The following is a 15,000-nucleotide window of genomic DNA, read 5'->3' on the forward strand; positions in this document are numbered from 1 at the left end:
GATTTTTTTCTGTTAAACGCTATACAAGTAATTAACAAACAAACAAACTATATATATATACACACATATATATATATACATATATATATATATATATATATATATATATATATATATACATATATATATACACATATATATATATATATATATATATATATATATATATATATATATATATATATATATATATATATATATATATATATATATATATATATATATATATATATATATATATATATATGTATAAGTCAAATGCATATATCGTTTTAAGAAAATCCTAATTTTATCTGCGTGTATATGCACGGCGTATCCGAATTTTATTTGCATGTATATGTATAAATGTGTGTGTAAGTATACATTTGCATTTTTCTAGCAGCCGGCTCCCTCTCTGGCCATAAGCGGCTGACCTTCACATTCCCGAAACCAGCAATGAACATCTCGTCATCACTTTCCCTCAGAACACTAACTGATATGAAGATTTCATTAAAAAAAATAAATAAATAAGCTACAAAAAAAGATAAAAAATAATGGTATCTCTTTTTGTTTAGCTTTGGCCAGAGTATCCACACAGGCTTAGTGGATAATCGATTTCTTAAAAAAAAAAGATACATCACTTTCTCTGAGGACACTAACTGATATGCAGATTTCGTAAAACAATAGGAATAAAAAGAGAAATAATATAAAAATGATGATAATCCTATTTGTTCATTTTTAAGGCTTAGCTAGCACACCCACTCAAAATTGATAGATAATTGATTTCTAAAAAAAATATGTACATATTAGCAACACTTTCTCTCTACTGATATGCAGAGTTCGTAAAGATAAGAGGATTTATTATTTTTTTCTCAAAGCTTAGCGGATTCAGCAACTCAAAATAAGTAAGAAAAAAGTACATATAAAAACAGACGTGTATTCAATCTTTCTTTCTTATGCTAAACTTCCTTTTTTTCCCGTTTGTCTCTCCTGTAGATGATGACACGCCCACTTACGGTAGGAGCCTGCGTGGCAGTCACAATGGCAGCAGTGTTGGTGGGCGGCCTCGCCGGTCCTTCCCGCGCCCATCCCTACGGGTCAGAATGCGAGACCCTTCCCTCCACCATACACGTGGCTAAAGGTACGAGGTTTACGCAGGTGGAGGATTTTTTTTTTATGTTTAGATTTCTAAAATTACATTTCTATATCTAACTCTTTCTTTCTTTTCTATCGCTCTCTCTCTCTCTCTCTCTATATATATATATATATATACACATATATATATATATAAATATATATACTCACCTCTCTCTCCCTCTCCGTCCTACCCATCCCCCTCCACCCCCCTCTCTCTCTCTCCCTTCCCCCTTCTTCCCTCTCTCTTCCTCTCCCTCTCCCCTCTCTATCTCTCTCTCCTTATGACAACACCAACGACTATTATAAAATACGTGCTTATTGTCTCCACACCCAATGACCCTTAACCCTCGTCTCTCATTCTGCAGAGGAATTCGACGACTCAGGCCGCCTCGTCAGGACCTGCGAGGAGGACCTGGCTGTGAACAAGTGCGAGGGCGCGTGCGTGTCCAAGGTGCAGCCTTCCGTCAACACTCCTTCGGGATTCCTGAAGGTAAGTGTTTGGCCATATAGAGCGACAGTGTGATGAAAGAGGACGGGATTTAGAGAGAGAGAGAGAGAGATTGAGAGAGAGAGAGAGAGAGAGAGAGAGAGAGAGAGAGAGAGAGAGAGAGAGAGAGAGAGAGGGGGGGGGGATTGAGAGAGAGAGGTTGAGATTGAGAGAAAGAGAGAAAGAGAAAGAGAGAGATAAAGAAAGAGAGAGATTGAGAAAGAAAGAGATTGAAAAAGAAAGAAAGAAAGGAAGAGAGGAAGAGAGAGAGAGAGAAAGAAGGAGAAAGAGACTGAGAGAGAAAGAGACAACCAGCACCGCTTCTTAGAACATGCTCCTTTCCCGACCAGACTCAGGTAGATGAGAAGCTGATATTTCCTTCAAGACGAACCCTTCTGCCATGAGGTCTCTGGTCACCTCATTAAGTTGACACTTATCGATTCTTTAGCCTCGAATTTCCGTCTTTTATGAGACAGAGGCTGAACCTTGAGCTGTTCTCTGAGACGATAAATCAACCGAAATCATTATTTAATTTAACCTTGATAAATCTTTGTCGTCGGTTTGTTTATTCTTAAGAGATGCAAAATTATCACAAAAAAAAAAAAAAAATGCCGATATCATAAAATGTCACCGATATTGTTATAGCTATTTACACAGCAGTTCTGTTGCTCGCCTGTAATTTCCTTCTACAAGCAATTGCTTTTGCAATGCTAATCGATGTTTTCTGAGAGACAAATGATAAAGTATACAGTAAAAAACACAATTTTGGTGAGGTCATATTTTCATGGAATTTATATGATTTGTACCCACTGGAAAGACAGATTCGATATCTTTCATCTTTCTGAACATCGTCGTAAATATTTTTGCCTCAAACAGATAAATGTATTGTGTTTGTTTGTGTGTGTGTGTGGTGTATGTGTGTTTTTTTTTGTGTGTGTGCAAGTTAAAGTAAAAAAAGCATATTTGCATAGACTTTCGCATACACATTCACGCATTCCCCCTACCCACCCAGCAGTTCTCTCATTATCTGCTCGTTTTTTTTTTATCTGACCCCAGTTCAGAATCTGAATTCCTATCTCCTGGCAAAACAGAACTCACTCGGCGACGATCAGAGCGATAAGTTCCTAAAATCGTTGGTCTTTTCATATTTGCCAAATTGCTGTTTATTCATGATAAATTGACTATAACACTTATAATGAATAGTCCGTTTTATCTCTGGTATTTTATTGCATTTAGATTGTTTTTTTTTCTGCTGTCACCTCACACACACTCTCTCTCTTTGTAGCAAACACACACGCATAAGTGTGTGTGCAAACAAAGAGAGAGAAAAAACAAACACAACATCTTTTATCAACAGTCCCTTTATCTCAACCTTTATACCAGGAAGGGGATAGAGGTGGGGGGGGGGGCATACTACTATCAAGAATCCGGCAATAAAATCTTATTGAGTTATGCGAACGCTCTGTCTGTGAAGCCGGATTTGGTGCTTGGGAAACAAGATAACGTTGATAAACAGATACATAAAGCGACCAGTATAGTATTTCAATGACTATGTTGCAGCTGGTAAATTTCTGTCGGGAAGAAAGATATGTTGGGAATTTGTCATGTATATGGGTATATGTGTGAGTTGTTTCAGTGTGTGTGTGGTACGTGTGGCGTGTTTTATGTCAGTTGGTGCTGTGCTTGTATTTGCGTATGTATGTGGGTAGTTATTCGTGCATATCTACGTATAGGTGTGTGTGCTTGTGTATGTACGTGTTTATGTGGGTATGCCTGTACTTGAATATGTGCATGACTGTATTGTTGCATATACACATGCGTGTGTGTCTATGTATTCCTTTGTTCGTACCTATGTGTTTATGTATATGTGTGTGTCTATATTTGTGTTTGTGCATTTGTATAAGTAAAAGTATTATTTGTATGTCCTTCTGTGTAGTTACGTGTACTGTATTTATTGGTGTATATATATAGTGTCTATATATGTATTTGCGTGTTAATGAACTGAACTTGAGAGCTTTATCGTGCATATGCAATTGCCCACACTGAAGAACCAATAGCACCGTCCTTGTAGAGGAAGGGGCGGGTTGTTTACAGTCCACACGTCCAGTCGAAGAGATGAGATATTACGTGAGCTGGAGATAGTGAGGGACCAGGCAGGGTTATGGTGAAGAGGAGGGAGTGTAGACTGAAGTAATAATTCTGAAGCATCAATTGTGCTGGGAGGTAATTTAAGTGAGGGAGGGGGAGGGACGGGGAGGGTGGGTGAGGTTTTCGGAATATCTGTTCAAAAGTTCATCGTCCTCCCTTCTTGGCTATGACTACGCTATCGTAATAGGAAGATAGCTGAAGTTAGTTAAATTCGTAGATGCACACAAAGAGAGAGAGAGAGATACTGTACACAAACACACATCTATCTACTTATCTATTACACATACACATATATATATATATATACATATATATATGTATATATACATATGTTTATACATACATATACATATGCTTATGTATATACATATAATTATGAATATGAATATATATATACACACACACATATATATATATACATATAAATATGTATATATACATATGTTTATACATACATATACATATGCTTATGTATATACATATAATTATGAATATGAATACACACACACACACATATATATATATATAATAGACACACATTGTCTTTCTATACATAGAGAGAGACTCCTCATATTCGCATACCTGTTTACCTACATAGACTATATATATTTAGTTTTGCTCTCGTTATCACTTATCATTATCATTACTATTATTTTTACTATTGTTATTTTCATTAACACTGTTATCATTATTATCTTTATCATTATAATTTTCATAATTATAATCATAATCACAATTATTGTCATTATTAGCATCATCATTATTGGTATTGTTATAGTTATCAATATTATTATCATTTTTACCGTTATTATTATTAATATCATGATTATCATCATTATCATTATTTTGATTACTATCATCTTTATTATTAACCTTATTATGGTCATTATCATCATAATTATCATTGCTATTATTATCATTATCTTTACCGCAGTATTGTTGTTCTTTTATCATCATTATCACTGTTGTTGTTATCATTATTTCTTATCAACACTATCATCATTACTACTACGACCTCTCCGATAGATACTAAGATCACAACAACCACTACTGTTATCATTACCACCATCACTGGTCACGCAATATGAAAATCAAAACAAAAAATTAAGAACAAAGAACAAAAAACTAAGAACAAAGCAAGAACAGAAATAAACCTCCACTTTCTATGTCCAATCACTCACGCAGTTTGATGAAGCAATCACCCAGACGCTTACAATGGCGCTTCTTTGGGATAAAAGACACGGGTTTTTATCTCACATCTCTTCTCTAAAGAAATGTCAATATTACTTTTTTTGGGAGGGGTGGGGCGGTGGAGGTTTCGGGGAGGGGGAGGGGGCATGAAGGTATGGGATCAATACAGGTGAGTATATGAAGGTTTTCTTGATGGACGCGTGAAGTTTCATGGTTGTTAGGCAAGGCTGATCATTTGTGCGGGGTTGTTTGGTTGTTTCAATTGCTTTGTGTGTGTGTGTGTGTGTGTGTGTGTGTTCCCGTAAGTGTCTGTGTCTCGTTTGCGTATTATGATATCTCTTCATCAGCATGGCTACTCGATTTCACACCCGAGTATGGATAAGTCCGCCAATGCTTGCGCGGACACATTCGCTCTTCCACACTTGTGACTACCTCCCCCTCCGCGCTTCCACTTCCAAGCCTTCTCCTCCCTTCGCAATATTGATTTATCTCCTCCACAACATATCAAGCCTTTTGCCTGAATTGCTTCTTGATTTCCCATTAATCACGAGTCTCTCAACCCTTCCATTATGCGCACAACTCCAATCTTTTGTTCGTTTTGTAGATAAAGCCGTCGCTCATCTTTTTCTCGGGTCGATAATGACCGCTGGGTCAAAGAAGGTTACGGCATCGATCAGGATGTGTTTTTTCCCTAGCTATTATGTTTCTTTTTCTGTCTTTACTTTTATATGTATATATTCTTTGTTTATCTGTCAGCTTGGTCATAAATGTAGCTAATTAGTATTCTCACTGTTAAAAAGATTTTCCTAAGATAATGTCAATAATCAGATAATTATTGAAATATTACAATGAAAGTATTACTAAGCATCCAACATAACCTTTTAATCCTTGAGGTTAAAACAAATATCTTCTCCTTGATTGCATTCTAACTCGACGAAAGAATCTAAGAAGCAAATGATAATGAAGAAAACATATATATGTGACAGGAACTCCCAAATAACTCCCCGAGGCATGGGTGTCTAGGGTATGGGGCACACAAGGTCGGGAAAGGGTAAGGGAGGGAGGTTAGGGAAGAAATTTATACCTGCTCCTGCTGTTCCCGCTAAGAGGGGATACGAACGTAGCGATTTCGCAAGGAGAACTGTTTTATATCGGCGATTCAAAAAAGAATATAAAAAAACAGGAATGAAAAGTTAAAAATGATAAAAATATCTTCTTAAACATTTAAGTGATATAATTAAGGAGAGAGATAGAAAAAAAAAATATGGGTAGGGTAGAGGTAGGCCTATCGACGCGCAATGAATATTTTTTGTATAAGCGCGATAAAAACGGATTAGGTAAGTGGGTCCCCTTTATCTTTCGAGACGAGGTTGATTGTCACGCAAATTAAAAGCCTCTTGGCCTTGTCAGCGACCCCCCTTAACAAAAGAGGAATTATATGCTAATACATTTGACTGATCTCTCATATGCGTGACCCGGATGTAAACCAGGCTGTAATTATGACATTGAACTGTCGACAACACACAGATGACACGTTATCTACATATATTAATATATCTGTATATATTTCAACTCGTATTTCGTACGGTCATCAAGGCTGTTCATTCCGATAATCTAAAATGACAATCAAACCTTCCTCGCTTTGCTCCATCGGTTAAGATTGATAATTGAAAAATAAAACCAGTTATTACTATTCCACGGGTGGTTATTAAACCGCTGACAGGCTCCTTGAAAGTAATGTTAAATCTTACAACTAAATCTAACAGTTAAAAAAAATACTCACACAAAACAAACGGATGTTCTTGGACGCAAAACCAATGTTGATAAATTTATAAAAAAAAGGTGAAAAAAATTATAATTTTATAACAATCTTCTGCGGTAAAAAAATTATTACGACCAAAATTATAAAAGAACAGGCTATGAAAGAAGAAATAACTGGGTATCAATAATACAACCATATCCGTGCGAATCAAGCCATCCGGATAAGTTTCAAGGGATCGTTATTTAGTTGGCATTGAAGTTCCCACTTGGCGGAACCTTGAAGAAACGCTTTGCAATGACCAGCAAGATTAGATCTTAGATAATCGCACGATTAGTGTTTTATATCACGATCCCTTTCATTAACTTGGTCTGGTTGATCTTCCTCAATAGCGCTAATCACGTGACTTCGATTAATTTCGAATTAAGAACTTTGTGGGAACTTGAAATAACTAACATATTTTTCTTATTGTTGATGATTATCGTAAATAACGTTATTTTTTTTACGCTAATCAAAATGAATAGCATCTGTGCATTTCTTTTAAAAGCTAATCAAAATTAATAGCGCCTTTGCATATATGGTTCAGTTACCTGCACTTACAATTGATATGGTATTACTGTTACCTCTCTAGCCCTTTCTGCCATCACATTGCATTTAGTTAGTCTCTATCAATGCACTTGTCAGATTCACCTACCGCCGTGTCATGCGGAAACACTTTTTATCTGCCACGCGGAGAATGCATTATCATATCAGACACCCGGGACACCTTTGCTCTCTGCCAAACAAAAGACGACTCGTACAACTAGAGCTTAAAGGTCATACGAGAGTGAGGGGATAAGACCCTTCCTATGGGGGTTTTGACTGGAATCTCAACCATACAAGTATTGAGTTTTACAACACTCTATTCCCCCGATTCTTTCATTGAGTTTCATCCTCGGTTGGCCAGGTATTTCCTTGTCTAAAGACGAAAGACATTACTAGGAGAAAGGCTTAGTTCTTCGACGGCAGCCATATTTGCTTGAGTAAATATACTCATGTAAATATATGTCACTGGTTGTAGATCTCGAGGTTCATAAAGCATGCTGTCTCCCTGGCACTGTTTTGCTTTGGTTTCATGTTCCTTTTTCTTATTTATGTAATTTTCATTCTGTATTTACAAGGTAATCTATCTCTGTACTTCTGTTTGGTCGTCTATACTCCTGTGTGTGTGTGTGTGTGTGTGTAGTAAACGTGCTTGTGTTCGTACATGTGTGTGAGTGAATGGTGATTGTTGACTGGTTATCAGAGAGTATTATTGTTAGAGTTATATATATATATGTGTGTGTGTGTGTGTGTGTGTGCGTGTGTGTGTGTGCGTGTGCGTGTGCGTGTGCGTGTGCGTGTGCGTGTGCGTGTGCGTGTGCGTGTGCGTGTGCGTGTGTGTGTGTGTGTGCATGTCTGAGTATGCATATTCGGGTGTGCGAACCGCGAAGCTAGTGGGTTAACTAAATGCGCGCTATAAACATTCCAAGACAAACAATCCAACGAGAGGAAAGTATTAGCTTAGGACAAGGGAAGCAACTGATAGGAGACAATGTACACGCATGAGCGGGTCTTAGAAGGTACGTTCTATGCCAATAAAAAAAATCTTGGAAGTGCACAGAGCAAGATTTCCTAGTTAAAGAAGATAACACGATGATTGGGGGAGAGAAAGCAAGGCATGAGGATAAGGAAATAAAGATACACGGAGAGTAAATCCAGCACAAAGTAAAAGAAAGATAGGTGACAAACAACAAGCAAAAGTATTCGAATAAGAAACGAAACAGACGAAAAGAAAAGAAACGAGAGGATAGCGGAACACTAACCACTTTTTATCAGATATTTTACCTCATTAATTTGCTTCACACTCATCAGTCCCTCACCGCGCGTGCCTCATAATTTAGGAAATTCACGTCCGAAACATGTATGAGGAACATCAATGATTTAGAATTTGTGAGTCATTTCCGAGTCGCGTTTGAAGAATAATGGTATTTTCGATGGGCAGCGCTATGGTTTAATCACCTCAAAAGGATATTCATAATATCAATTCTATTTAACACGTCAACATCTTGTACGACAGAATATTAATAATTTCGGACATATAGTTTATACTTGACTCACGACAGAGAACTATTAATATTTCCGGATATATATATTTCACCAGAGAGAATAGAGAAAACCATATCACTTCTGATTCCTCTTTGAGAAGTGCTAATAATTTCGGGTTCATGAGTCAGTGAATCCTCTGTGAGAAGTCTTCATAATTTTGGGTTCATGAGTCAGTGAATCCTCTATGAGAAGTGTTCATAATTTCGGGTTCATGAGTCAGTGAATCCTCTTTGAGAAGTCTTAATAATTTCGGGTTCATGAGTCAGTGAATCCTCTGTGAGAAGTGTTAATAATTTCGGGTTCATGAGTCAGTGAATCCTCTTTGAGAAGTGTTAATAATTTCGGGTTCATGAGTCAGTGAATCCTCTATGAGAAGTGTTCATAATTTCGGGTTCATGAGTCAGTGAATCCTCTTTCTTTGAGAAATGTTAATAATTTCGGGTTTATGAGTCCTCTTTGAGAAGTGCTAATAATTTCCGGTTCATGAGTCCTCTTTGAGAAGTGCTAATAATTTCGGGTTCATGAGTCAATGAATCCTCTTTCATGAGAAGTGTTCATAATTTCCGGTTCATGAGTCCTCTTTGAGAAGTGCTAATAATTTCGGGTTCATGAGTCAATGAATCCTCTTTCATGAGAAGTGTTCATAATTTCGGGTTCATGAGTCAGTGTCTCCAAGCTACCGCGGGATCCCACCAGGCAAAAGTGACCCTCGGGGATAAGTCTAGTGAAAGTGCGTGCACGTAGTCACTTATTGCAGGGTTGTGCGTTTACCATGCAAGCTTGTTGGGGTATGGCTTCTCGTGGCATCTGTCTGGGGGTTGAATGTCCCTCTGTGGTGTTTTGTATGTGAGGAATGATAAAACGTGTGGTTTGGAATGTTATGGGTTTCACATAATCGTTGTCATTTATATCCAGATAGGAAATAAACATTTTTTTTTTTACGTCATTACTCCCTTACGTCATTCTTTTGTTGTTGTGCAGACCTTTGCAACAGTCTTGACCATGGCACTCTCACTAAGCCAGACAGACACAAACTGCCTCTCACGCTGGACCATGTGTTTTTTCCTTTAACACTGTGCTTAATCTATCCCACACAAAACCACACTCACGTACACCAATCAGACTTATGTTGTCAAAGTGATAAAGTGGCATTAAAGAAAATTAAGTATTATCGTGATCATTGACTTGAAAAAAAAAAAAAATCTCAGCCTCGAGTCTCAAGTGGCGTCATCAGATGAGGGTGTTAGGGTCAAGGTTATCCCACCGAGGGGTCACTTCTAAAGTATTTGATTTTACTGTTGATAATTCTGGCTTGGTATCACGTCACGTCTGTCTTGTCACACGAGTTCTGGGCGTTTGTATTGTTTCTAGGAACGGCAGAAAATTTTCACGATTTTCTTTATCTATTAATCTTTCTATTCCCCTTTTCATACATTTATAGATACAAATATAAAAGCTATAAATCCAAAAATATTTGATCATTTGGTAAATTAGAAAATACATAATTCGTTTTCACCTTTGCACCCTCCCCCTCCCCCCAACACACACACTTTTATCCCCACATAAAATACAAAGTAGACGGTACAGATAACACAAGAAGACTACCTTCCTCCGCCTCACAACCTGTCACCACACCCTCAGACAACCGGTTACGCCGACTGATGGATTATCTAGAAACTTCTGCTGGTTGGGTACTCACCATCTTGCCTCGAACTGTCACGGGCCGGGTACTTCACCAGGCAGAGGCTCGCCGCACTCTGACCGCCACCACCAAAAGGTTCTTGGGTTTTAAAGTTAGCTGGCCTCGTGTTGTCCCTGCAGGCGTGCCAACATAGTCTTTCCATACGCTGGCCATTACGACGCAAAACATCTTTAGGATGAGATAAGAAGGGGCTATGCAATTTTGTCTTTTTTTCTTGTTTTGTATAGGCGTGTGGTTTTGTCTATTTCACCGTAGTTTTGATCGCTTCTTCTGACCTCATATTAGGCGTTTTGTCAGATTTTTGTCTTGGGTCATATTGTATTCGTGGTTGGCGGCCCTTGCGATAGAGAAAAATATAAATGAAAACGATACTTAGCGCAACTAGACATTCACAAAAAGAAGTCTCAAATATTCAACAGCTGTTTGGTTATCGGGTGTCCCTCTTTCGCACGGGGTTACAAATTGCTAGTTATCAATATAAGTTCTGGCTATTGGAGGAGTAATTTCCGAGCTGAAATGTATCACAATCCTAACACCCCAAAAAGAGAGAAAGATAAAAGAGAAGAAAAGGTAAAACTATGTTTGTTCTCCCTCTCTCACCCAACAACAAAATCTTACGACACTGTGGGTGGCGTTTCTTATGGTACTACAACTGCGCTTATCACTTACTCTGCCATAAAGTGTACAATCACTTTATTCCTTCACTTAAGTTCAAAAAATTTCATGTGGATTAATTTTCCTCTTTCGTTTTTATGTACTATCGATCCTCAATTGCGTTTACTGAATTGGTAAGATGTGTAAAATGTAAACACCAACCGGTTTGAGCGTTTACCTAAAAAACAAAACCGGCTTTTTATACAACACATAATTACATGTACCTGTTCTACACGATGCGCTTATAATTATTACTTATGTAATATTCATAACCTATATAAACATATAGTTTTTATGATATACAAGTTTTTCTTCCAAAAAAATAATCTTTTCATACAAACGGGAGGTGTTGTTCTCACAAACGATGTTGACTGTATGGGTCAGAGTCAAGGTCGTGGCGTGATCGTTCGACCAATCACGTAGCAGACGCCAGGGAGTACGCCAATGACGTGCCGGAATCACTGTTGCAATAGCCAATCATATTTTCGTAAACAAAATAGGGGCGTGGATTCGAATACATTGAGGGAACAAGCAAAATATTATTTTATGCCCTTGTTTACGATCACGTCCTCATCAAGGGATAAATTATACGCAGCACGCAGGAGATTGGATTAATTGTATGAATATGGGATTGACTTTAGGTAAATTATTCCTGGTGTCAAGTTGCAAGTCGTAACACTGGCGTAAGTGCGGTTTCGTCCTGTTTACTGAGGCGGAAGTGCATGGCCACGAACAACCCTGGAATAATGACGCTAAGAAATGGGTGGCGTTTCCGAAAAGCAGCTCATACATGTGGGCAGTTTTGATAAATAATTGTGAGAAAAGAGTGCAGTAATGCCTCTATGTTTATTCCCTCTCTTAATCCCTCTCTCTCTCTTTTTCTCTCTCTCCTTCCATCACTCCATTCCTCCCTCCCTCCCTCCCTCCCTTCACCCAACCTCTCCCCCCTCTCCCTCTCCTTCCATCCTTCTATCCCTTCACCCAACCTTTCCGCCCCATCTCCTTTTCCTTCCCTCCTTCTCTCCTTCCATCCCTCCATTACTCCCTCCCTCCCTTCATCTAACCTCTCTACTCTCTTCCTCTTCATCTCTCCCCCTTCTTTCCCCCTCTCTCTCACTCTTTTCCTCTCTCCATCTCTCTCTCTCTCCCTTTTCCTCTCTCCATCTCTCTCTCTCTCTCTTTTCCTCTCTCCATCTCTCTCTCTCTCTCTCTTTTCCTCTCTTCATCTATCTCTCTTTCCCTCTCCCCCCCTCTCTCTCTCTTTTCCTCTCTCCCTCTCCCTCTCTCCCTGGAAACCTTCCAAACCTTCCCCTCCGTATATCATTCACATCTCCCAACGCCGCCTTCGGTTCCTTTAAGCAATCCTTGTCTGCTTGTCATGACGCGCGGTAACTGAGCATTATGGCGGGAAACATTTCTCGAAGATTAACTTTTAAGAAATGTGACTGGTGGTACGTGTCTTTGCATGACTTATATTTCTTGTATCCACGATTGATTAGCTATAAAATGTCAAAAGAGTCTCTTGTATACATCAGAAAGAAAACATGTTTATAATTTCATGGGAATATGTTGCGCGATTTTATGGCGATTGGGAACGAATTTGATATTGAAATTGCTATAATCAACAACTTCTAATAAGCAGGTCTAACCCAAGAGTGTAGATATGTTTTGCAATAGCCAATCATTCATGCAACATTATTAACTCTTCAATCAAAGGCAATTGACTGATGCTGCGTATAGATTCGAAAGACTGTTCATTACATTTATAATTGAGATAATTAGACATGCTCGACTATTAGGAGAAGAAGATTCAAATCGCACAAACACAGAGTAATATGAGCAGAGGAAAGCATTTGGACTTAAAAAGAAAAGAAACGAAGAAGAAAATGGATTTTTCAAATCTAGTATCAAATATGGGAATGTGAGAAAGGGAGAACAAGGGGGGGGGGAGCGGTTGACTTAAGGTGCCGAAAGGTATAAATGAACATTTTGAAGCTGAAGTGGGTTCTTTCTTTCTCTCTCTCTCTCTCTCTCTCTCTCTCTTCTCTCTCCTCTCTCTCTATATCTATCTATCTATTTCTCTTTCTCTCCCCCCCCCTCTCTCTTTCTTTCTCTCTCTCTCTCTCCTCTCTCTATATATATCTATCTATCTATTTCTCTTTCTCTCTCCCCCCTCCTCTCTCTCTTTCTTTCTCTCTCTCTCTCTCTCTCTCTCTCTCTCCTCTCTCTCCTCCCCCCACTCTCTCTCTCTCTCCGTGTCTCTCACAAGGCTTGCATGCAAATGTCTCCTATGTCTGTCTAGCAAGAAGTGGCAAAGGCCGCCAGGCTGGTTGGTAGTGTGTGTCTTTCAAAACACACCAAAATAAGTGTTGTGTTTATCGTAAGTGACCGTAGCTACATTTCCCTTTATGTCAGGTTATTATATTGATGTGGTGGTAATGATGATGATGGTGATGATAGTTTTAGTCTTGAACAGTGTTGATGATTGTGATTGGTAGTGGTAGTAATGATGATGATGATGGTAAGAGGGACAATAGTGATGATAATGATTAACAAAACAAAATATTATCGTTGATCGTCGTTATCTCAAGCTTTCTTCTCGCATTAGTTAGCTATTCTTTGCTTTTACTCCTTCATTTTCTTTTCCTCCTTCCCACCTCCTCATTCTCAGTCCCTCCCTCCCTCCCTTCTTCTCACGCACCAAGCACAGCATGCAAGATTGTGAATTTTCTCCCCCTCCCCCCTCCAAAAAAAAAAAAAGAAAAAAAGTCTTTTGGCTGCGTCTTCATGGTCACGTGGGAAGCGTGTTTGAGATTTTTGTTTTTATTTTGATATCTATTTATTTATATGTTGATAATTCGATCCCTTTATTGTTGTTGTTGCAATTACTACTATATTATTATTATTGCCATCATCCTTATGAGAATAATGTCAATGAGGCTTATTATTATCGTTATTTATCATCGAAGTGAAGAAAATTTATCACGTCTTAATGTTTCATCCTAGTTTGACCTAGAAGAAAAATGTCTATTGCTTCATTTTAGATTAAAGAAACTGAATCAAGTTTACCATATATAGTTGCCTCAAGAAGTTCATCAAGATGTGTCATCATTAAAGTAGTAATGTAACTGTCTATGAATATTTATTATATATGCCAGACGTCATAATGACAGGCAATATTATGTAAATTAAATGAGTAATTAACACGTAACTACAATGCACAGACTAAAGGAACCGTCTTAGATAACGGTACATATAGATACATATACATATATTCATATATGCATATACATACAAATACACACGCACACGCTTGCATTAGTGTATGTGAGGAGTATATACATATGTGTATATTTATGTGTATACATGTATGTAAATATAATCAGCATTCACTCGTAACGATCACTGTTTTTCCAAAATACAAAATCTTCCAAAAGCATGTTAGCAGTGTAAGGAACCTCCTTTGTTTTCTTTTATTTTATTTTATTTTATTTTATTTTTCTACCTTTTTTAATGGACATCACCCTAGCCTCTCCTTGTGTTAATAAGCATCCTGTACGAGATCCTACCTACCATGATGCTAGCCTCCGAGGCGGATCTCCAGCCTGACATTAATTATTGTAACATGACTTCCGTGCGAACGTTGGCTCACGCCTACTATTATATCACGGTTGTAACATGAGGGTTGTGGGGAACGTTGGCTCACGCCTACTATTATATCACGGTGGAAGGGAGGGTTGTGAGGATGGAGGGAAGGAAGAGGGGGAGGAAAGGTTTAGGAGGATGGATGAAGGGAAGGAGGGAGGGAGGGATGGA

At 38.2% G+C, this 15,000-nt stretch overlaps 2 protein-coding genes across 3 annotated transcripts in view; one reads left to right on the forward strand and one right to left on the reverse strand.

Annotated features, from left to right (window-relative positions):
• The window catches only part of LOC122242719 (chitinase-3-like protein 1), a 39,303-nt gene that overhangs the window by 17,255 nt on the left and 7,048 nt on the right, over positions 1-15,000 (reverse strand). The window contains exon 1 of one of the 2 annotated variants that reach the window (XM_086544370.1): positions 10,528-10,664. The exons of the other annotated variant lie outside the window; for it this stretch is intronic. Within the exon in view, the coding sequence (XP_086400496.1) occupies positions 10,528-10,530 (3 nt within the window). The 5' untranslated portion in view covers positions 10,531-10,664. Of the gene's footprint in view, positions 1-10,527; positions 10,665-15,000 lie in introns of those variants that run through there. 2 annotated transcript variants of the gene reach the window in all.
• Positions 1-15,000, forward strand: part of Pburs (bursicon subunit partner of burs) — a 29,169-nt gene that overhangs the window by 1,485 nt on the left and 12,684 nt on the right. Inside the window, exons 2-3 of the mRNA XM_086544372.1 lie at positions 976-1,120; positions 1,482-1,606. Of these exons, the coding sequence (XP_086400498.1) occupies positions 976-1,120; positions 1,482-1,606 (270 nt within the window). The remainder of the gene's footprint in view (positions 1-975; positions 1,121-1,481; positions 1,607-15,000) is intronic.

The sequence above is a fragment of the Penaeus japonicus genome, unplaced genomic scaffold (assembly GCF_977035675.1).
Source record: "Penaeus japonicus unplaced genomic scaffold, GWHDUDI00000001_assembly GWHDUDI00000015, whole genome shotgun sequence".
In the NCBI taxonomy this organism is placed as follows: domain Eukaryota; kingdom Metazoa; phylum Arthropoda; class Malacostraca; order Decapoda; family Penaeidae; genus Penaeus; species Penaeus japonicus.